The 24,103-nt window shown below is 35.7% G+C and overlaps 1 protein-coding gene across 1 annotated transcript in view; it reads left to right on the top strand.

The window, feature by feature from the left end:
• Sfmbt1 (Scm like with four mbt domains 1) overlaps positions 1-24,103 on the top strand; it is a 139,973-nt gene that overhangs the window by 59,544 nt on the left and 56,326 nt on the right. The window contains exons 3-4 of the mRNA XM_026388573.2: positions 6,017-6,111; positions 20,259-20,499. Of these exons, the coding sequence (XP_026244358.1) occupies positions 6,017-6,111; positions 20,259-20,499 (336 nt within the window). The remainder of the gene's footprint in view (positions 1-6,016; positions 6,112-20,258; positions 20,500-24,103) is intronic.

The following is a 24,103-nucleotide window of genomic DNA, read 5'->3' as shown; positions in this document are numbered from 1 at the left end:
GTATTTTATTTAGAGAAAAGGTCTCATTGAGTTGGTTAGCACTTTGCTTTTGCTGAGGCTGGCTTTGAATTCATGATCCTCCTGACTCAGCCTCCTGAGCTGTTGGGAATACAGGTGTGTGCCACCATGTCTGGCCCAGTTATTATTGAAGGACATTTTGGCTGGATAAAGAATTCTGGGTTGAAAGTTCTTTTCTTTCCTTCAGTATTGTAAAGGAAAAGTATTGTGCCACCTCCTTCTAGCCTTGGGAAATGTGCTGTCATGGGTATCTCCCATTTTTCCTGGCATGAGACCCCCACCGCTGTTCACCTGCTTAAGAGAGATGTTATTTTTCTCTTGTTATGTTCAAGATTCTTTGTCTTTTGTTTAAAAAAGTTTGATGCTGCTGTTTCCTTGCATGAATTTCCTTGGGTCATCTGCTTCTTGAAGATACAGGTCTTCTGCTGATTCTGGAAAAATTTCGGCCATTATTTCTTTAAATACTTTTCCAACCCTGCCTTCTTTCTTTTCTTCATCTGGAACTTCAATAAATTGTATAAAATTTTCTTTTATTGTCTCACAGTTCTATTAGTCTCTTCATTTTTTTCTTTGTTCTTTGTTGTTTAGATTATTTTCTTTTGTTCTGTCTTCAGTTTTACTTCTTTCCTGTGTCTGCTTCATTTTGCTATTGTACTCATCTGTAGAGTTTCTTTTAAAAGTTTGGTTATTGTATTTATTTTCAGTTCTAAAATTTTATTATTGAGGTGGAGAGGGAAAAGGGTGGGGAATAGTAGCAACTTAAAATGCCACATCCCACTGTCTTAAGCAAGGTTCAGCAACTTACTTTGAATAGATCTTTAAATTTCTGTGCTTTTGACTAATTTGAGACATTTAAATGGTTGCTTTTCATTGTTTAGCCAGTATTTTTGCTGCTTTTATCAGAATGTGTGTTCATTGAAGTATGTACTGTACCATTTCAGAAGTTGATTTCTTTTTTCTTTTTTTGGGGTGGGATGGGGGGGATGGGATACTGGGAATCGAACCCAGAGATGTTTAACCATAGAACCACATTCCTACCCCTTTTTATTTTTTATTTTGACACAGGATATCATTACATTGCTAAGGCAGGCTTTGAACTGATCATCTTCCTGCCTCAGCTTCTGATTTGCTGGGATTACAGGCATGTGCCATTGTGCCCACCTTGTTTTAAATATTATCATGTGTATGTATATGGGTTACATATGTATGTGTGATTAATGAGTTTGAATCCATTGCTATCATCATTAATTTGATGATTAAATTGGCCATTCTGGAGCAGTGAGAATTCTTTAAGATTGGTTCTTGTGTTCTTTTGATGTGATGTCATCCATACACATTGCAAGAAAATACACATCTTTTTGAAGAGAAAGGAAAATCATGGTTTCATACCCATATTTACAATTTTAATTTAAAATTACAGGGTTTTTACTACAATTTTATGCTTCTAAAATGTTTTATTTTCTAATGTTGTTAACATCATTACTAATTTGTTTTTATCTGTAATAATCCTATAGTTATTTCAAAATAACAATACCAAGTTTCCAAATGTCAAAACTATAATAAGGGGCTGGGGTTGTGGCTCAGTGATAGACTGCTCGCCTAGCACATGTGAGGCCCTGGGTTCGATCCTCAGCACCACATAAAAATAAATAAAATAAAAGTATTTTTTTTTAAAAAAGGATAATAATATGCTGCTTAGAATTTCTTTATGGTTTTTACCTTTAAATAAATTCCAATGGAGTTTGCAGTCATAGTATTATATTTTAATGTGTCTTAAAGAAATCCTGTTTTTGTTTTTTTGTCTTGCCACCGACAGACTCATTTGTTTCAGTTCATTTGTAATTTCTTTCTTTCAATTTAAGTATGTTTCTGAATAGTCACACTCATCTCTCTCATTTTATACAAGAAGTCTAGATGGAAAAAAAAACTTCTGTGGTTTCACTTACTATACTTTGGTGATTATTCCACATAAATATATAGAGATCATTTTCATTTTTTTTTACAGCTGTATAAACCTAGATGTCTTGGTTTTGATGTGTAGACTCAATGAATAAGCCATATTTATTCAACTAGTTCCTTATTGATGGACATTTGGCTTATTCCCAGTCTTGGTATTACAAATAGTGCTGCAATAAATAGCTTTGTACATATGTCTTCTTGTATTTTTGCCAGCATATCTTAGGGATAGATTCCTAGAAGTGGGATTGCTGGATCAAAAGGTAAATGCATATGTAATGTTGCTAGATATTGCTACGTTTTTTTCCATAGGAGTTGTATTATTATGCTTTACCAGTTTTACTACAGTAACTTCACCTTAGAATAAATTGAAATTTTTCCAATCCAATATCTCAGTGTAGCTTTAATTTGCTTTCTCTCAAAATGAGAAAATTTGCATATCTTTTCATATATTTAAGGATCATTTGCATTTCTGGGTAATTCTGTTTTTATGTGTGTTGCTCATTTTCCCATCAGGTCACTAGCCTTATTTCTTCTCAATTTTAGTAGTTTTTTTTTTTTTTTTTTTTAATGCAAGAGAGAGTTTAGTTGATTAATTCATCAGTTTTTTATTGTCATTTTTATCTTTAAATAAAATTATTGAATCATGATAATTAAATAATTTTTCTCTAAATACAATTTAAAGATAGATAAAAAATAGAAAGTAGAATAGTGGGAAATGAGGAATGAAGAATTATTGTTTAATGGGTACAGAGTACCAATAGAAAAAAGTTCTGGAGATAGATGGCAATAATAATTGTACTACAGTGTGAATATACGTAATGTCACTGAGCTGTACACTTAAAAATTGTTAATATGGCCACTGAGTCTTGCCTCAGGACTATGAGTTCTCAGCCTAGTTACGTTTTAATAATGGCAGTTGACTTTCCATAGGCCTGTCTTCCAGGTTGCTCTCAGAGCGATCCTTGTTGGCTTGTATTTCTAATGAAAAATTTCAAATTCTTAAGAAAGTATGGAAAAAATAATAACAACCATGAACTTACTATGAATTTTTAGTATTTTTTTTTTACATTTTCAATATTTCAGTTTTTTGTTAAGTTTTAAGTTTTAAATGTTAAGTTTTACCCCCTGTGATACTGGTGATTGAACCCAGGTCCTCATTCATGCTAGGCAAGAACTCTATTACTGAGCTACATCCCCAGTCCTTTTTACTTTTTATTTTGAAACAAGAGTCTCACCAAGTTGCTTAGTCTGGCTTCAAACTTGTGATCCTCCTGAGTCTTCCAGTTGGCTGGAATTGTAGGTGTGTGCCCCAGCACCTAGCCTTATTAACGATTTTTAAGTGTATGGTTTAGTGACAATAAGTATATTGACATTGTATTACAATCATTATTGCCATCCATCTCTAGAACTTTTTTTCATTTTCCCAAATTGGTAGTCTGTGCCCATTAAACAATAATTCTTCATTCCTCATTTCCCACTATTCTTCTTTCTGTTTCTATGAATTTGACCACTGTAGGTATCTCCACATAAATGGAATTGATAGCATTTGACTTTTTGGATTGGGTGTATTTTGTTTAGCATAATGTCCTCAAGATCTTTGTTTAGCATAATACCCTCAAGATTTGTCCATGTTGTATTTGTAGCATGTGTCAAGATTTCGAACCTTTTTTAAAAAAATATATATATTTTTACTTGTAGATGGACACAATATCTTTATTTATTTTTATGTGGTGCTGAGGATAGAACCCAGGGCCTCACGCATGCGAGGCAAGTGCTCTGCCACTGAGCTACAGCCCCAGCCCGATTTCCTACCTTTTTAAGACTAATATTCTATTCACATTTTGTTTATCCTTTCATCCTTTGATGGACACTTCTTCTACCTTTTGACTATCTTGAATATTGCTACTCTGAACATTCATGTACAAATAACTGTTTTGAGTTCCTGCTTTCAATTCTTATGGATATATACACAGAGGTGGAATTATTGAATCATATGATAATTAAAATAATTTTTTTTTTGCAAAACTGTTTCCACAATGACTACATTCTCACCAGCAATGCATAAAAATACCATTTTTTTCTACATCCTCACCATCCCCCATCATTTTCTGCTTTGTTGATAATAGCTATTCTAATATGTGTGAGATGGCATGTCATGTAGTTCTGGTGTACGTTTCCCTATGATAAGTAATGTTGAACGTCTTTTCATGTGTTTCCATATTTAAAAAGATATAAAAAATACAGTTTAATTCTATTTTGTACTTCCCTTCTAATGATGTTTTCATCTCACTTTCCCCAAAGGTAACATTGTTGAAGTTTGCATATATTCTTAACATTCTTGATTTCATTCTCTTTATTGGTATATGCATGTATTCATAAACATGATACTGAAAAGTTTTGTTTTGAAGCCTAAATTGTTTCTAGCTATGCTTTTCATTCTCCACTTGTCTTTTCTACTTGATGTTCTTTATTTATCTATGTCAATGCTAGTTAGTTAATTTCACTTGCATATATAATAGCATTTCATTAAAGAATTGCCACAGTTTATCTCTCATCCTACTAATTGCTTCCAGTCCTTAACTATTACAAACAGTGCTATGGTGAATATTCTCTTATTTGCTCCTTATGTTCATTGGAAGCATGACTTCCCCTAGAATTTACTCATTTACCAACCATTTATTGAGAATTTGCTCTGTTTCAAGCATTATTTTAGGTAGTGGGACGTATTAGTGAACAAACATAAAACTGTCTTTGCTCTTAAGTAGTTTACATGAAGTAGGATTGTTGGATTATAGATATTTGAATCTTGCCCACCCAGCAGATAATTTTTCTTTTAGTATCTATTGCTCACGCAACAAGTACATGTTGTGTGTCTACTATATACCAGGTGTTTTGAATCTAGGTGACAGAAATATAAGAGTGACCAAAGTAAAATTTCTGTCTTTATGTTTATGATTTAATAGGGAAGAGTAAAAGATATGGTATATGGTCAAGTAGAAATGAATGCTATGAAGAAAATGGAAGCAGAGCCTCCATTTAGATGGGATACTGAAGAGGTGACATTTTAGTAGAAACTTGAATGAAATGAAGTTGTGATCCTCCTGGAAGATGAGTCTTTGAACTGAGCGAACACCAAATGCAGAGACCTTACAGAAAACATTAAAAAATGTCAAGGAACTCATTGTCACCTGAGTGCAGGAAACAGTGAATGTCTGGCCGGGGATAAAATAGAAGGGTATGTGGCCAAGAGTTAGCTCATGTAGGGCCTTGTAATCTTTGAAAGATTGTAGCTTTTATTTAAGTATGATTAAAAGATGATGAAAGATAATGTGGACTAGAGATAGTAATAGGATGAGAAAATATTTGATTTGGAATGTTTTAAAGATGGTAGCTACAGAATTTTTTATGGATTGGATATAGGATGTGAAGGGAAAGGATAACTTCACTTTTTTTTTTGGTAGTAAACTAAAACATGATTAATAGTATCTTTACTCAGAGAATATTTAGAATCAGATTGAAAACTTAAGTTTGAAATGTCTATTAAGTGACCTAAATGTTTGGTACTAGATACTAACTTATAGGCTAAAATGAATATAATAGTTTTATATTCCTTCTATCTTCATATTATATGATCCACTAGGGTGAACTTTAGATTTGATGTCTCCCTAGCAAGACAGCATATCAAACGTCTGCTCTGTTGAGACCCATTGACACTCTAGGCACTAAGGGAAACTGCCATTAAAACAACAATAAAAAATTACTTAGGCAGGGGTTGAGGCTCAGTGGTAGAGCCCTCGCCTAGCACATGTGAGGCCCTGGGTTCGAACCTCAGCACCACATAAAAATAAATAAAATAAAGGTATTGTGTCCAACTACAATAAAAAATAAATATTAAAAAAATAACTCAATTTTTTTGTGCAAACTCAATTAATTTGTCCTGAAGTAAATTCTGTAAGTTAGATTGCTGTAGTTTTATGTTTTTGTACCTTCATTTTTCTTTGAGACTCACCTGTTTTTTTTGTTTTGTTTTTAATTCCAGATGCTGGATCTGGTATGGAAGAAGTAGAATTAAGCTGGGAAGACTATCTAGAAGAGACAGGGTCCACAGCAGTTCCTTATGGGTCTTTTAAACATGTAAGCAGTAACTATTATTGTTTTACTGTTTTATCGTTTTTCTTTTAGCTGTTGTGTCATCATTAGAGAATTAGAGTTGTTTTAAGTTGAAATTATGTTTCCTTCTTCCTGCCATTCTCATTGACAAAACTTGACATATTCTAAAATCCTTTATGGTTTTTTATTTTTTCTGCTTTAAAATGTATTACTTACCTCTTTGACTGGTCATGGATGCTCCTTTATATTTTTGCAAAAAACCCTTTTCATAAGTGGAAAGAATTATTTTCTTTTACTTTATTGATTACTGATTTTCTCATCAAAAGAAATTTCAGTGGGAGAGTTGGGGTTGTGGCTCAGCGGTAAAGTGCTTGGCTAGCACGCAAGGCCCTGGGTTTGAGCCTCAGCACCACATAAAAATAAATAAGTAAAATAAAGGTATTGTGTTCAACTACAACTAAAAAATAAATATTAAAAAAAAATTTTAGTGGAATTTCCCTCTTGTTAAGAAAAAGCATGTCATACATTGGGGCATATTAGTGGCCTATGTAGCTCAGTTTTATTCCCTAACAGCTCCATTTAATGCTTTCCCAAGGGACAGCATATTTGCCCTGTGTAATAACTAGAATGTAAGAAAATACTCCAAATTTTATTAATAATTTATATCTAGACTTGGCTTTTAAACTGCTTCCCCTAAGCTCCCTTTTAAAATGCATGAAATTAATTATTTTAAAATGATTTACTTCATATTTGACTTAGTCTGCTTGGGCTGCCATGACAAAATATCATAGACTGGGTGGCTTAAACAACAGAAATTTATTTTCTCAACAGTTCTGGAGACTGAAAGTCTGAGATCAGAGTGCATGGTCAGTTTCTGGTGAGGATTCTCTTCTTCATTTGCAGGTGGCTGCTTTCTTTCTGTGTCTTCACATAACCTGGGGCGTGGGATAGAGGGAATTATGTGCATAGACCTACATTAGAGTTCTCTGGTACTTCTTACAAAAAATATATTAATTATGTTGGATCAGGGCTTCACCCTTATGACCTCATTTAATCTGATTACTTTGCTGTTATCTAAAGTTTATATCCACCCAAAGCTCATATGTTGAAATATAATTACCAGTATGGTGATATGGAGAAGTGAGGCCATTGGGGAAGTGACTAGTGCCTTCATAAAAGAGGTCTGACCAGAAACTATGCAACTCCTAGAAGAAAATGTAGGGTCAACACTCCAGCAAATAGGCACAGGCAACTACTTTCTCAGTAGGACCCTTAAAGCTTGGGAAATAATGCCAAGAGTTAATAAATAGGATGACATTAAATTAAAAAGTTTCTACACATCAAGGGAAGCAATTAGGAATGTGAAGAGAGAACCTACAGAATGGGAGGAAATCTTTGCTAGCTACTTTTTGGACAGAGGATTAATGTCTAGATTATATAAAGAACTCAGAAAAACAAATAACCCTATTAACATATGGGCAAATGAATTAAACACTTTTCAGAAGAAATACAAATGGCCAACAAATTTATGGAAAAAAGTTCAACACCTTTAGCAATTAGAGAAATGCAAATCGAAACTACACTGAGATTTCATCTCACACCAGTCAGAATGGCAGTCATCAAGAATACAAATAATACCTCCTCCAGTCCCTCAATATCCAAAACCAAAATGCCAAACCCTTTGTGAAATTTTCTATTTTTCTGTCTGTGAAAACATCTCCTTCCTTCCAATTTGCTTTGTCCTGAGTATGCCCTTCTTAGAGCATGTTTTTACCTGCTGGCTGGTATTATGGTTACTTATATATCTGGTCCATCTTCTACATTAGACTATACTGGTCCTTTCTTTGAAAATAAAGAATGATTTTTTTATTGATCTGGGTATTCTCATCGGCACATAGGCCTGAATCTTTCATGTAATAGGTGTTTATCAAACAATGAATGAAGAATGGAAGAAATAATTTGATTCATAAAAATTCTTCACAAGGGGTTGGGATTGTGGCTCAGTGGTAGAGCGCTCGCCTACCATGTGTGAGGTCCTGGGTTCAATCCTCAGCACCACATAAAAATAAATAAATAAAATAAAGGTATTAAAATTTTTTTTCACAAAAACATAGTTTTCATTGGAACAGATTGGTTGACTATAGATGAAACTTACCAACTTTTGCATATATTATTGGAGACCAAAATGTTCTTATACTTGTTCACAATAAAGTCTGATGTTTGGGATTACAAAAAATAATACAAATAATAATAAATGCTGGAGAGGATGTGGAGAAAAAGGAATACTTTTACCCTGTTGGTGGGATGCAGATTAGTACAACCACTATGGAAATCAGTGTGGAGGTTCCTCAAACAAAGAACCATCATATAACCCAGCTATACTGCTTCTTGGTATTCATCCTAAAGAATTAAAGTCATAATATTATAGTAATACTTGGCTTACCTATATTTATAGCAACACAATTCACAGTAGCCAAACTATGGAACCAGCCTAGGTGTCCATCAACAGAATGGATGAAGAAAGTGTGGCATATACACAAAATGGAGTTCTATTCAGCCATAAAGAAAAGTGAAATTATGTTATTTGCAGGAAAATGTAAGCAACTAGAGACCATTATGTTACAGGAAAGCTCAAAAGATCAAGGGTTCCGAACCACAACTCCTGCCCCGGGTAGGAATCTTAATGAAAATCAAAAGGAGATCAGTAGAGGAAAGGGACCAGGAAGGAAGTGGAAGTTGGAGAGGGAGGGTGGAAGTGCTGGGGAGTTATATTGGCCAAAGTATATTGTTATATTGTGTGCATGTACAAATATGTAACAGCAAAACCCCATCATGTATATTTAAAATACACTAATAAAAGTAGAAAGAGAAAAATAAATTTTAAAAGTCTGGGAGAGTTTGCTCCTTCTGTGTGAAGACATAGCAAGAAGTCATCATCTATGAATCAGAGAGCAACCCTCACCAGACACTGAATCTGCTGGTGCTTTGATCTTGGACTCCCTAGCCTCCAGAATTGTGAGCAGTGTATTGCTGTTGTTTATAAATTGTCCAATCTAAGGAGGGAAAACAACTGAAGAAGGAATTAGAGATAAAGCACATTTGGGAATAAGGATATAAAAGAGTGAAGAAGCCCTCCTCATGGCATATTCTGGTGGAAAAAAACAGCATTTACTACGCGAAGTGCACTGAACACTCTTTGGATGTTGTAGAGCAAAAACTTTAAGCTGTTAAGGGAAGAAGTATAAGCCCTATCAACCCAGGGCAGCTTGGGTAATAGAATAGAAGAAAACAAAAGCCCTCTGTTCCTGGAAGAAGGGTAGGAGTACTTGCTGAAGCATTAGCAATTCCCTACAGTTGAGATAAGGGTAGGATCACCGGGAAGTTTCCACCCCAAGACTTAGGAACACAAAGCTTAAAACTGAGGTTAAATATAAGAGAATGTTCCTCCTTACTTGTTCCTCACCATCAGATTAGAAAGTGTTGAGTAACAGCAGTCTGTAGTAGGGGTAGAGGGAACTGGGTGGAGAGACAGTCTCTGAGATGCAGTCACAAAGAGAAGACCTGAGTTCAAGGATGGTGCAGCAGACTCCAAAAAATACCCTTTGGCAAATGAGCCTATACTGCTAAATACTAGCTGATGCTACAGAAATTTGAAGCCTGTGGTACACTATAAATAACCATAGCTACAAATTCCAGCCCCAGCTCCATTCTTGACTAGATTGACTTAACATTTTCTCTTGAACTAAAGACCCAAGAAAAAGAAGAAACATACCAATTTTTAGGTATAATCACTATTTGACAGACTATTCTACCCATGATGTCTAGTTTTCAACCAAATATTATAAGGGCACATAAAGAAGCAAGAGGTGGGTTGGGATTGTGGCTCAGCGGTAGAGCTCTTGCCTAGTACGTGTGAGGCACTGGGTTCTATCCCCAGCCCTACATAAAAGTAAACAAAATAAAGGTCTAAAAAACATTTTTTAAAAAATAAAAAAGCTAGGTGGGGGGTGGAAACACTGTCAAAAGATCAAGCAATTAACAGAACGAGAGTCATGTGACCCAGATGTTGGAACTATCACATGGGAAATTTAAAATAACTATGGTTAATATGTTAAAGGACCTAGTCAGAATTTGTCCTTGGAGAGCATGCATGAAGAGAAAAGGAATTTCAGCAGAGATAAAACTATTAGAAAGTATGAAATAGAAATAATAGAAATGAAGGACATAATAGCAGAGTTGATTAATACTTTTGTTAGGCTAATCAATACACTTGACAACTGAGGAAAGGATCTGTAGATGTGAAGATAGATCAACAGAAATTTCCCAGATTGAAACATGAAGAGAAAAAAGTGTGCAGGTGTGGTGGTGGAGGAATAAGAGAGAACACCCATTAGTTGTGGGATAGTATATATACCTGCAGTTTTGGAGGAAGGACTATAGAGTGAGGAAGACATAAAGGAAGATAGTTTAACAAAGGAAATAAAGATACCACACCACAGATCCAAGAAGCCTGGGGGAACACAAATGAGAATAAATACTAAACAGTCTAACAGAACCCACCCAGACATATTGTACGCAAACACTGAAAACCAAGGGGGAAAAAAAATCTCAGTGGCAACCAGAGGGAACAAAGACACATTACATAGAGGAGAACAAATAATCACAGTGCCATTCTTTATAGAAACTATATAACTTAGAACACAGTGGAGTAGAAGTATTGAAAGAAAAAAACTTGTCTGCCCAGAAAAAATTCCATCCAAATGTGAAGAAAAAATAAAAACTTTTATCTCCCGGAAAACGTACAGTAAGAAAATTCATTACCAGCAGACCTAGACTACAGAAACTCTTAAGGAAGTTCTTATGACAGGGGAATTTGATAAGACAGAAATTTGAATATATTCAAAAAAATATGAAAATGATGGAAAAGGGCATGAATGTATGTATGTATATATGAGGCTTATTTTTAAAAAGCTAACTTTGAAGCAAAAATAGAAAATATTTGTGTTTATAATATGTAACTACAGTAACGTGAAAAATGGGAGGGAGGATTTGGGAGCATAACATTGTAAGATCTTTATATACACAAGAAGTGGTAAAATATTATTTATAAGTAGACTCCAACTAATTATAGATGAATATTTAAAACCCTTTAGCAACCATTCAATTAAAACAAGCTGTTTTAATAAAAATATACATAAAGTTTACTGTTTAATTTTTAGGTGTATAATTCAATGGCATTAAGTATATTCATAGTGTTGTACAACTATCTGCAGAACTTCTATAATCATCTCCAATAGAATCTTGGTACACATTAAATAGTAACTTCCCATTTCCTCCTCTTCATTGTCCCTGGGAACCTTTATTATACTTTCTGTGTACCTTACATAAGAGGAATCATGATACTTGTCTTTTTTGTCGTATTTCAATTAGCACTACATTCTTAGGATATCATTATTATTCTTTAAAAATATTTAGTAGTTTGGTCTTGAGTTTGCAGTATATGTTTACAACATATTCAGATCTTCTCTTAAGTAACTCTATTCCTCATCACAGGTAGTTCAAATGTATTTTAACTAAGTATTCTCAATTCCTCTCTCATGTACTTGATAACATTGCTGTCATTTACTCATAAAAGCTATAACATTCTAAGCTGTCATCAACAACTACTTTGTTATTATTATTATTATTTGAGAAACTGTTATCTGTTAGTTCAATTAAGAATAAGAAAAATCAAAGATTTTAACTTCTTTTATTCCTTCTTCAGTGCTCTTCCTTTATGTAGCTCTTAGTTTCTGATTTATATCAAATATTTTTCTTCTTTCTAAAGAATTTTTTTATTTCTTGTAAGGCAGGCTTACTGGTGACAAAATTCCTCAATTTTTGTTTGTCTGAGAATGTATTTCTTCTTCAATTCTTAAAGATAATTTCTCTTGATACAGAAATCTAGGTTGGTGACTTTTTGCTTTCAATGCTTTAAATATTTCACTCTACTTTCTTCTTGCTTGCATGGTTTCTGAGGAAGAAAAAAAAAAGGAAGAGCATTAGAGAAGGAATAAAAAAAGGTAAAATAAAATCTTTCAACTTTTCTTATTCTTTATTGAACTAACAGATAACAGTGCTCAAAATAATAACAGCAATAATGCATTCAATTATGTATGTTTATAAATATATTGAATAAATGTGCCTATGTGTATAAGTGAAATGAAATGACAACAATGATACAAGGAATGGGAAAGAAGAATTTGAATTGTTTTGTTATTATAAGGTATTCATACTACCCATGAAACAGTATAGTGTTATTTCAGAAATGGATTGGGATTACTTTAAATGTACATTGCACATTTTTGGAAAACCAATTAAAAAGTTTAAAAACCAAAAACAAAACCTGATACACTAAGAAAGAAGACCAAGGCTAGACATGTAGCTCAGTGTTAGAGTGCTTGCCTAGCATGTGTGAAGTCCTAAGTTTAATCCCCAGCAGCACAAAATAAGGGAAATGGACAAAATAATCAAATGGAATCATATCAGTTGCCTGTTTGTAACCACAAAGGCAGAAAAAGAGTGGAAGACAAAAGTAGAAACTAAGAATAAGGTAACATTTAAACCTGTAATATATAGTATATGGTAGATTTATGTGTGTGTGCATGCATGCACATGTACTGAGGATCAAATCCAGAACCTTGTATATGCTAAACATGTTCTCTACCACTGAGCTACATCTCACAGCCCTGTTTATGATAGATAATTCAATTCTTATCAATAATCACTTTGAATGTCAGAGGTCTAAATATACCAGTTGATTGTCAGAGTGGATCAGAAAACAAGACAGAACTATACATTGTCTACAAGAAAACTACTTTAAATATTAAAAATATACAGATTGAAACTAAATGGATAAACTGGGCCTGGTGGCATATGCCTGTAATCCCAGTGGTTTAGGAGACTGAGGCAGGATGATCACAAATTCAAAGCCAGCCTCAGCAATTTAATGAAGCCCTAAGCAACTCAACCCTGTCTATAAATAAAAATACAAGAAAGGGTTGGGGTTGTGGCTCAATGGTTAAGCATCCCTGGGTTCAATCCCTAGTACCAAATAAAATAAAACAAAACAAAACAAACAAACAAACAAACTGGATGGCTGGGAATGGTGGTGCATACCTGTAATCCCAGCAACTCAGGAGGATGTCTGGGAATGGTGGTGCATACCTGTAATCCCAGCAACTCAGGAGGTTGAGGCAGGAGAATCACAAGCTCAAGACCAGCCTGCATAACTTAGTGAGATCCTGTCACAAAATAAAAAGCCAGCCGTGGTGGCACACACCTTTTATAATCCTTCCTAGTGGTTCAGGAGCTGAAGCAGGAGAATTGCAGGTTCAAAGCTAGCCTAAGCAACTTAGTGAGGCTGTAGGCAACTAGTGAGACCCTGTCTTAAAATTAAAAACAAACAAAACAAAACAAAACAAACAACAACAACAACAAAAAAAAAAACACTAAAAGGGCTGGAGATGTGGCTGAGTGGCTAAGTATGCTTAGGTTCAATCCCTGGTACCAAAATAAAAAATAAAATTAAAATAAAGAATAGAAAAGTAAAAAGGACTGGAGAGTAGTTCTGTGGTAAAGTGTCCCTGGGTTCAATCCCCAGTACCAGATAGTTAGATACACACACACACACACACACACACACACGCACACACACACACTAATATCAGGCAAAAGAAAGTGAGAATAGTTCTGTTAATTTCAGATGGAGTAGACTTCAAAGCACAAATGTCATCAGGTATATAGAAGGATATTACTTAATGACGAAGCGCTCAGTTCTGTAAGAAGACATAACAGTTCTTAACATATATGGACCTAACAACAGAGCATCAAAATATGTGAGGTAAGAACTGGGGATGTAGCTCATTGGTAAAGTACCCCCAGTACCCAAATTAAAATAAAAAGAGAAAGGCAAAAATTCTTAGAACTACAAGGGAGAGACAAAATGAATCCAGTATTATAGTGGAGAAGTCAGCACCCTTCTGTCAGAAATGGACAGATTTTTCAGCAGAAAATCAGTAAGGAGGACATGGTTAAGCTCAACAACAGTATCAACCAACTGGATATAATGGCCATCTATACAATACCTCATCTAGTAACAGCAGAATACACAGAATACACATTCTTGTCAATGAAACAAGAAACTAAATGGATAAACTGGGCCTCACATGAAACATTCAAAAAGATAGATAGATCTCATTCTGGGCTACAAAACACACTTTAACAAATGTAAAATAGGAATAGAAATCATGCACTCTCTGCCATAGAACCACAGTGGAATTAAACTAGGTATCAATAACAGAAAGATAGGTGAAAAATCCCAAAATACTTAGAGAATAAATAGCACACTTCTGAATAACATATGGATCATGGGAGAAATCTCAAGAGAAATTTAGAATTATTTTGATCTAAATTAAAATATAGTAACATTGAAGAACATCAAATGTCTAGGAATAAGTTAACAAAAACTTGCAAAGAAATTTCAAGCCATTATTAATGTAAGTTAATGACCTATATAAAAGGATATACTTTTTATATGTAATCAATCAGATAATTGCTATTGTAAAAAGATGTCATTTCTCCCTCAATATGTGTGTAGACTTATTGCAACACAAATTAAATTCCCCCTAAAATTTTTTGGAAGAAATTGGCCAGCTAATTCTAATGATTATATTATAGGATGTATGCAGGAGGGATAGCCAGACATATCTGAAGATTAAAACAAAGTATGTATACTGGATATGCTAGATATCAAACTTAATTAAGATTAAGTAAAGTGTTGCTCTAAGGAAAAGCAAATCAGAAGCAGATCCACTTATATAGAGACACTTGATTTATAACAAAGATGGGGATAAATAGTGGTTGGGGAAGGTATTGATTTTTATATAAACATGTTGAAATAAATAAAACCTGGTCCTACCTAACTCCAACCACATATTAATTCTAGGTGGATATCAGTTCTAAATATGAAAAGCTTCTAGATAGTAATATTATATCATCTCTGTGACCTCTAGAGGTGGGGCAAGATTTGTTTAAAAATATAGAGAAAACACAAATTTAAAATATACATTAAAATTTAGAACTCAAGTTCATCAAAAGATACCATCATGAAAATGAGAAGTTATTTGTTGAGAGCCACAGCCAAAGGGGCCCCAGAAAACTTCCAGCTGCCAGCAAACTCCCAGCTGCCGGCTGATGATTGGCTCACAGTGGCCCCAGCAACATCTAGCTGATTGGCTCCTCTGCGGCGATGTTCATTGGGCTGTTTCCCTGCCCTTCAAGCTGCCAGCTGATGATTGGCTCACAGTGACCCCAGCAACATCTAGCTGATTGGCTCCTCTGCAGTCATGTTCATTGGGCTGTTTCCCTGCCCTTCAGACTACGGAACTGCTCATTGGGGGACTTCTTTGGCTCCGCCCACGCGACCCAGCCAATCGGCCTCAAGAGCAGGAGGATTGTGGGAGGTGGTGTGGTTGGTGTGTGGGAGAGGCTTCTGGAAGCCGGTGGTGGCAGTTGGGCTCTGAGGGTTTTCCTGAGGAGCTGTTTTGTTTGGCGTTTGTAGTTTTAAAAATAAAGTTTGTTTCTTTTGATAAGTGGCTCCTGAATAATGCCGCAGTCTGACTGGGCACAATTCAGGAGCCACTTATCAAAAGAAACAAACTTTATTTTTAAAACTACAAACGCCAAACAAAACAGCTCCTCAGGAAAACCCTCAGAGCCCAACTGCCACCACCGGCTTCCAGAAGCCTCTCCCACACACCAACCACACCACCTCCCACAATCCTCCTGCTCTTGAGGCCGATTGGCTGGGTCGCGTGGGCGGAGCCAAAGAAGTCCCCCAATGAGCAGTTCCGTAGTCTGAAGGGCAGGGAAACAGCCCAATGAACATGACTGCAGAGGAGCCAATCAGCTAGATGTTGCTGGGGTCACTGTGAGCCAATCATCAGCTGGCAGCTTGAAGGGCAGGGAAACAGCCCAATGAACATCGCCGCAGAGGAGCCAATCAGCTAGATGTTGCTGGGGCCACTGTGAGCCAATCATCAGCCGGCAGCTGGGAGTTTGCTGGCAGCTGGAAGTTTTCTGGGGCCCCTTTGGCTGTGGCTCTCAACATCGCAGGGAAACAGCCCAATGAACATGACTGCAGAGGAGCCAATCAGCTAGATGTTGCTGGGGTCACTGTGAGCCAATCATCAGCTGGCAGCTTGAAGGGCAGGGAAACAGCCCAATGAACATCGCCGCAGAGGAGCCAATCAGCTAGATGTTGCTGGGGCCACTGTGAGCCAATCATCAGCCGGCAGCTGGGAGTTTGCTGGCAGCTGGAAGTTTTCTGGGGCCCCTTTGGCTGTGGCTCTCAACTCCCAACCCCCGCAGTTGATAGTTGGGATCCTGAGACAGGATCTCAAGTATGCCCTGTATTTGAGGTAGGAGGGCAGCGAATTCACCAGGGTTTATTTTACAAAACAGTGAAGGAGCTAAAAGAGGCTGTAACAACCTATGGTCCTCAAGCACCCTTCACTGTAAGCTTGATCGAATCCATTACCAACTTAAACATGACGCCAGCAGATTGGGCTAATATGTGTAAAGCTGTGCTAACTGGAGGACAATACCTGTTATGGAAGGTTGCTAATGAGGAATTTTGCAAGGAGACAGCTATGGGAAATGCAGCAGCTGGTTATCCTCAGAGAAATCTAGATATGTTGTTAGGAAAGGGACCTTATGAGGATCGGCAGCAACAACTTGCATATGATCCTGGTGTATACGCACAAATTGCTATAGATGCACTTAAGGCATGGAAGACTTTACAAGGACATGGAGGTTTACAAGGTCAATTATCTAAGATAATACAAGGAGCTAATGAACCTTATGCTGAATTTGTAGATAGGCTTATTCAAACAGCTACCAGAGTTTTTGGGAATACAGAACAAGCAATGCCATTAATAAAACAACTGGCTTATGACCAAGCGAATCGTTGGTGCAGAGATATCATTAGACCATGGAAACAGGAAGATTTAAACAAATATATTAAATTGTGTAGAGACATTAATGAACAAGAGCAAGTCATGGCAGCTGCAGTAAAACAGGCTTTAGATGCCAGAGACATTAATGAACAAGGGCAAATTGTGGCAGCTGCAGTAAAACAGGCTTTAGATGCCAGAGACATTAATGAACAAGGGCAAATTGTGGCAGCTGCAGTAAAACAGGCTTTAGATGCCGGGCTAAGAACATGCTACAATTGTCAACAAGCAGGACATTTTAAAAGGAATTGCCCCATAGGAGGAGGGTTTAACAATACTAGGTATCAAAGGAATAGAATACCGGGTATTTGCCCACGATGCCGTAGAGGGAGACATTGGGCTAATGAATGCCGCAGTCTGACTGGGCACAATTCAGGAGCCACTTATCAAAAGAAACAAACTTTATTTTTAAAACTACAAACGCCAAACAAAACAGCTCCTCAGGAAAACCCTCAGAGCCCAACTGCCACCACCGGCTTCCAGAAGCCTCTCCCACACACCAACCACACCACCTCCCACAATCCTCCTGCTCTTGAGGCCGATTGGCTGGGTCGCGTGGGCGGAGCCAAAGAAGTCCCCCAATGAGCAGTTCCGTAGTCTGAAGGGCAGGGAAACAGCCCAATGAACATGACTGCAGAGGAGCCAATCAGCTAGATGTTGCTGGGGTCACTGTGAGCCAATCATCAGCTGGCAGCTTGAAGGGCAGGGAAACAGCCCAATGAACATCGCCGCAGAGGAGCCAATCAGCTAGATGTTGCTGGGGCCACTGTGAGCCAATCATCAGCCGGCAGCTGGGAGTTTGCTGGCAGCTGGAAGTTTTCTGGGGCCCCTTTGGCTGTGGCTCTCAACAGTTATTTGCAGTACAAATAACCTTCAGAGAACAGGCCTCCAAAATATAGTGTGAATAAAAATATGGGAATGAATTGGTATGACTACTTTGGAAAACACCTTGGTAATTTCTCTTATGGAAATGAATGTGTGTATGTACCAAGAGGCATATAGAAATGTTCATGGCATTGTTATTTGTAGCCTCTCAAAACTATGAAGGTGCCCCTAAACCTAGTACTAGTAATAGTAGAATGGATATACTCTTGCAGATTTGTGTTGGGGAATATTATACAATAACGAAAAGAGTATTCTTACATATGATAGTGAGAATGAATCTTATAAGTAGTGCTTAGCAATAGAAACCCTACACAGAAAATAATCATATTGATAGCATCAAAACGTGGGTGGTATTACAGTTATAATTCAGGATAAAAGTAACCTTTCAGTAGTAAGACACTGTAGCGACTAGAAGAAAAAAAAATTATACAGAATGTGGGACTTATCTTTGCTGGCTCTATTTTTTTCAGGTCTTCACTTTCAGTTTACAGTGATTTTGATTGTCACACTACATTTATTTGTTGTGTCTCCATAGTTTTCTTCAGTGTATGACAGTTCCTCATCATTCTTCATTTGTCATTCGTGGACTTGATACTTAAAATTTTTTTTTTTTACTTGATACTTTTTGAAGAATATGTGTTTCAAGTCAGTTATTTTGTGGAATATTCTTCAATTTAGATTTGTTTTTGCCCCCATGATTGGATTGAATTTATGCAGATTTTGCAGGAATGTCAAGAATAAAGTCAAGAATGATGTAAAGAAAGGATACATAATATTGAAATTTTAGGACCGATGATGTTAACTTTGATTAAATAGTTAAATAAAGTGCTGTCTGCCACGTTTATTCACTGTAGTGTTACTGTTTTCCCTTTTACAATTAATAAGAATTTTAAAGGGAAAAACCTTTGAGTTTGTGCAGATACTGTTTCTCATCATGGAAATTTTAGTGTTCATTTGTGATTCTTGAATGTCTGCCATTGTTTATTTTATAATGTTTGTCTAATAGTGATTTTCTATTTTCATCTTTTTTTTTTCTGTATTTACTGATTGGATTTCTGCTTCAAGGAATATTTGTTCCTCCCTCCTTCCATCTTTTCCCCCTCTCTTTCTTTCTTTTCATTGTGGACTCATGAATATTTATATTGCTAGTGATTTATAATTCACTATTCTCCTTATTTATCGTATTGCTCCTATTTGAAATGTGGCTGCCGGGATATCCTTCTAGTTGTCTTCCATGCCTTTCGGACATACCTCATCATTTTTTGACCATTTCTTTACTTTATGGCATCATAAGATATTCCAGACTTTTACTTTATTTTCTTTCCACAGAATTGTTGTTAAAATTTCTCCAAGTAGCTTTTGTTCTTTTTTTTTACTGGAAGATGGCATTTAGAAATCAAGATTTGGGTGCTTGCTTGTTGATTTTGGACATCGTTATTTGTATTACCTGTCAATTCACAGAGATAGGAAATACAAATATAGTAACACAAACATATAATACATCTACACTTTTTTCTATTATTCATCTATCTAGATATCTATCATTATTTTCTCCTTCAGATACCTCTGATTTTAGCCCAGAACTACAGAGTTTACTTTAGTTTTCCCTTTTCCTTATTTGTTTTCCTTCCACAGTGAGAAACCTGGCCTTCCTTATCCACAACATATTTATTTACTTAATCCAAGAATACACATAAAGTAGTATTAGAATTGCTAACCCATACCTTTATTACCATGTAATTTTTCTTCGGGAATTAGAACACATACAAAACAATATTATTAATTATTAATGAAGGATAACTAGTGGAAACAGTCTGTTTTAGGGACATTGGGAAGTATGACACCCTCCACATAGTATATATTATACTAATTTATTATCATTACAACATTTTTATCCTTTCCCTATTTCTGATTTCATACATTTTCTATTGAATGATCTAGAAATTACTCTTGAAAACTTCTGTTGAAGGCTGCTCCTATTTAGTAGTTTATATACTTAATTGAAAGTATTTTCTGTAATCAAAGTAGACTGCTTTGGTGAAAATATTGAGTTTCTTCTGTTTCTATTTCTGTTTTCTTTGGTTCACTCTTCTGAGTTAGAATGGGAATTTCTCAGGTTTCCCTGGAGAAGATTTTATTGAATTTAGTGCTTCAGAATTGAAAAGAATGTTGGGCAGAGTAATACTTGTCTGAGATAACTTGACTAGTGCCTAATAACATGTTTCTGTTCAGGTGGATACGCGTTTGCAAAATGGATTTGCTCCTGGGATGAAACTGGAGGTGGCTGTGAGAACAAATCCTGAGACCTACTGGGTTGCCACCATCATTACTGCTTGTGAGCAGTTGCTTCTTCTCCGCTATGATGGCTACGGAGAGGACCGGAGAGCAGATTTCTGGTGTGACATCAGGAAGGCTGATCTTTACCCCATTGGGTGGTGTGAGCAAAATAAGAAGACTCTTGAAGCCCCAGAAGGTAATACTTTCTGGCAAGACTTGATATGACTTTGCTGTAAGAAAGTTTGAATTGACAAGAGACTGAGATTTTCAGTTTCCAAGGCACATAGATAAGTTGACTCAACTTTTTTAGGTTAACAGTTCAGATGAAAACAATTATAAGGAATAATACACATTTCCCTCTCTTTTAAAATTATTTTCTCCATAAAGCATCAACTTTTTATGATGTTCGTAGAGGACATCATTTGATTCTCACCCTTTAAAACTGTGAGATTGGTTGAGTTTGGCACTGGAAGGTCTGGCTGTTTTTAAGTATATTGAGTCAGTTTGACATACTGTCCATTCTCTTCCTATTTTTATTATCCTCTCTCCTCTTACCCTTAAGCAATTTGGGAACTGAGAACCAACTGAAGTTCCATTCCAGGAAGGAGCCCTTCTGAGAGATAAGTCCAGATTGAGCCAGGAGAGAGAGAAGAATAAAGTCAGAAGAAGGATGAGATAAAAGTGGGGAAAGGGAAGAGAGACTACAGATTTTAGAGGACACTAGACTTTATATATCTTTTAACTTCTTATTTTAATGTAATTTCAGATTTACACAAAAGTTATAAGAATAGTAAAGAAAAGTCTTGGAGACTTTTTGCCAAGTTTCCCCAAATGTTGACATTTTACCACATTTGCTTTATCCTTTCTCTCCTGCCCACGCATGCTTTTTTAGCAAACTGAGAGTCAGTTTTAGACATAATGCCCTTTTACCCAGAAATACTTTAATGTATCTCTAAGAACAAGGCATTTGTGAGCACAGTAAAATATCAAAATGAGGAAAGTAACTTTGATACAAGTACCCTTATTTAATCTACAGACCTTTTAAAGCTTTTTAACAATTGTCCTAATAACAATTTAATAATAAAAGAAAATCCTGGATCATGTGTTGCATTTGGTTGTCATGTCTCATAAATAAGTTTCCTTTTATATCTGAAATGTTCCTCAGACTTTTGTCTTTCATGGCTTTGACACATTGAAAGGTACAGGTCAGTTTTCCCAATAATATTCGTGGTGTTCTGCTCCCAGGAATGGTCATTATGCCCTATTTCTGTTCCTGGACCAGAAAGAATCTAGTCCAGGATCACATGGCATTTAGATGTTATACCTCTTTAGTTTTCTTACCTTTTCTTTGTCTTTCTTGGTCTTGACATTTTTGTATAGTACAGGATATTTACTGAATAGAGTTGTTCCAAATTTGGATGTGTCTTATATTTCTGTAGATTCAGATTGTGTACTTTTGGTAGGAAAAATGCAGAAATTATGTCCTTTTAGTGTATCCTAATTGGAAGATGCATGTTGTTGATTTGTCCAATACTGATATTAACTTTCATCACTTAGATTAAGTTGGTATTTACAAGAGTTTTCCATTAAAATTATTTGCAGGCTCAGTGGTGCACACCTACAATCCCAGCGACTCAGGAAATTGAGGTAGAAGGACTACAAATTTGAGGCCAGCATCTGCAACTTAGAGCCTGTTTCAAAACAAAAAAAAAGAGTGACTAGGGATATAGCTCAGTAAAAAAGTGCCCTATGTGTTAAAAAAAAAAAGTGTCTATTTATATATTTAAGTATATACACACACACACATATACTTTTACCCTTTTAAATTAATTAACATCTAATAAATGCTTTGCAATTGTTAAAATATCACTGTTCACCCACTATTTTTAGCATTCACTAAAAAGTTTTATTTGAAACAATTATTACTCTACAGGTTACCAAATGGTGTTTTTCTAATTTCTTCTATGTTTCTTTTTTTTTCTTTTTTAGAGAGAGTGAGAGAGAGAGGGAGAGAGAGAGAGAATTTTTTAATTTTTTTTTTTTTTTTTTTTTAGTTTTCGGCAGACACAACATCTTTGTTTTGTATGTGATGCTGACGATCGAACCCGGGCCACATACATGCCAGGCGATCGCGCTTGAGCCACATCCCCAGCCCTCTTCTATGTTTCTTAATTGACTTTCTACTATAGAAAGAGGTTTCTCATTTCTCCCATTTTTGTATATATATATATATATATATATATATATATATATATATATATATATATACATACACATGTATATGTAGTATGTCAATGTAGACTCATGATTCTGATTTTATTCAATGGGTTATAATCTTTTATTGTTATTATTTGTTTTATGCTGAAATTGTCTTAGATTCATCAAGTTAGATACCTCTTTAAGCTAGAATGTGCCCTTTTGATATGTACCTTTCCTTTTTTTTGGCAGTTTTTTATTTTTTTGACTTAAGTTTTTTTTTTTTTCATTTTTTTTCAATCCACCCCTGAAATCAGCATTTTTCTTTTAGTGAAGAATGTTGTTTAGAGATGATGAGTTATTATGGACTTCTAGTAAGATATATTTTTACTTTGTAGAAAAGAATACAAAACCAGGCATAGTGATGCACCCCTTAAATCCCAGCAATTTGAGAGATAGAGGCAGGGAGATTGCATGTTTGAGGCCAACCTGAGCAATTTGGTTAGATTGGTCTCAAAGTCCCCAGAAGTCAAAGGTCAAATGTTTTTGTGATATGTGGGAGCTAATCCAAAATAAAGTGGCGTGGGAGGGAAGAAGAAAAAAGAAGGGAGAGGGAATTGCATCAGTATAGTAGAGGGGATTAAGAAGGAGGAAAAAGAAAGAACAGGGGAATAAATCTTACTGAACTTTTGTGTGTGCATGCATGGATTTGGCACAGTGGGTCCTGGCATCAGGTATATCCATACTACACTAACATAGTAATTTAAAAAAGTAAACTGTAAATGGTTTGATGAAGGATTGATAGAGTAGAGTGAGGGGAGTAGTGAGGGAGGGCATGGAGGAAGTGTTGGGGACTGAATTGGGGTGGAGCTGGTTGTGTTCCATGCTTTTGTGATTATGTCAGGGTATATCCTGGTGTTGTATATAACTAAAAAGAATTTTTTAAAATGGGGAAAAATTAAGTTAAAAGGTCTGGGGTACATAGCTCAGTGGTAGAGAGCTCCTGGGTTCCATCTAGTACCAAAATAAATAAACAAATAAGAGGAAGCTCTAGAGGCCTGAAGCTACCTAGCCTATCATCTCATCTAAAGATTATAGGAAAGTACATCTCATTTAATCCAAGAACAACAGAAATGGTTTTAGTTGAACGTCATGTAAGATTATTATGACAAAAAGAAAATAGAGTAAAATTGATGAATACTATGTTTAATAAAAACATTTCAAAACAAGCTAATAGTAACAGTAGTAGTAATGATAAAAGCAAAATAAAATTTATAAAAATTCAGAAATGAGATGACTAGAGGAGAGGAAGATTTAAAAAGAGAAAAAGTAGAACTTAGGCTGGAAACAGAAAAAAAATTAGACATGAAAACTTAGTTAAAATGAAGACAGGAATGAATCAACACCATAGATTATATCTGAAGAGAAATAGAAGGTGAAAGTAAAGAAAACTCTTTCATTTTTTTAAGGAATTCAACGTATCTTTTATTTGGGGGAGAGGTTTTTCCCATACACCCAGGAACTTGTTAAAAATATTCCAATAACACAGTAAGAAAACATTTTTAAGTAAAAATGTGTGGGGCAAGAAAAAAGGACTTAAGAAA

Source organism: Urocitellus parryii, chromosome 3, assembly GCF_045843805.1.
Source record: "Urocitellus parryii isolate mUroPar1 chromosome 3, mUroPar1.hap1, whole genome shotgun sequence".
NCBI lineage: Eukaryota > Metazoa > Chordata > Mammalia > Rodentia > Sciuridae > Urocitellus > Urocitellus parryii.
This window is presented reverse-complemented; position numbering and strand designations above follow the sequence as displayed.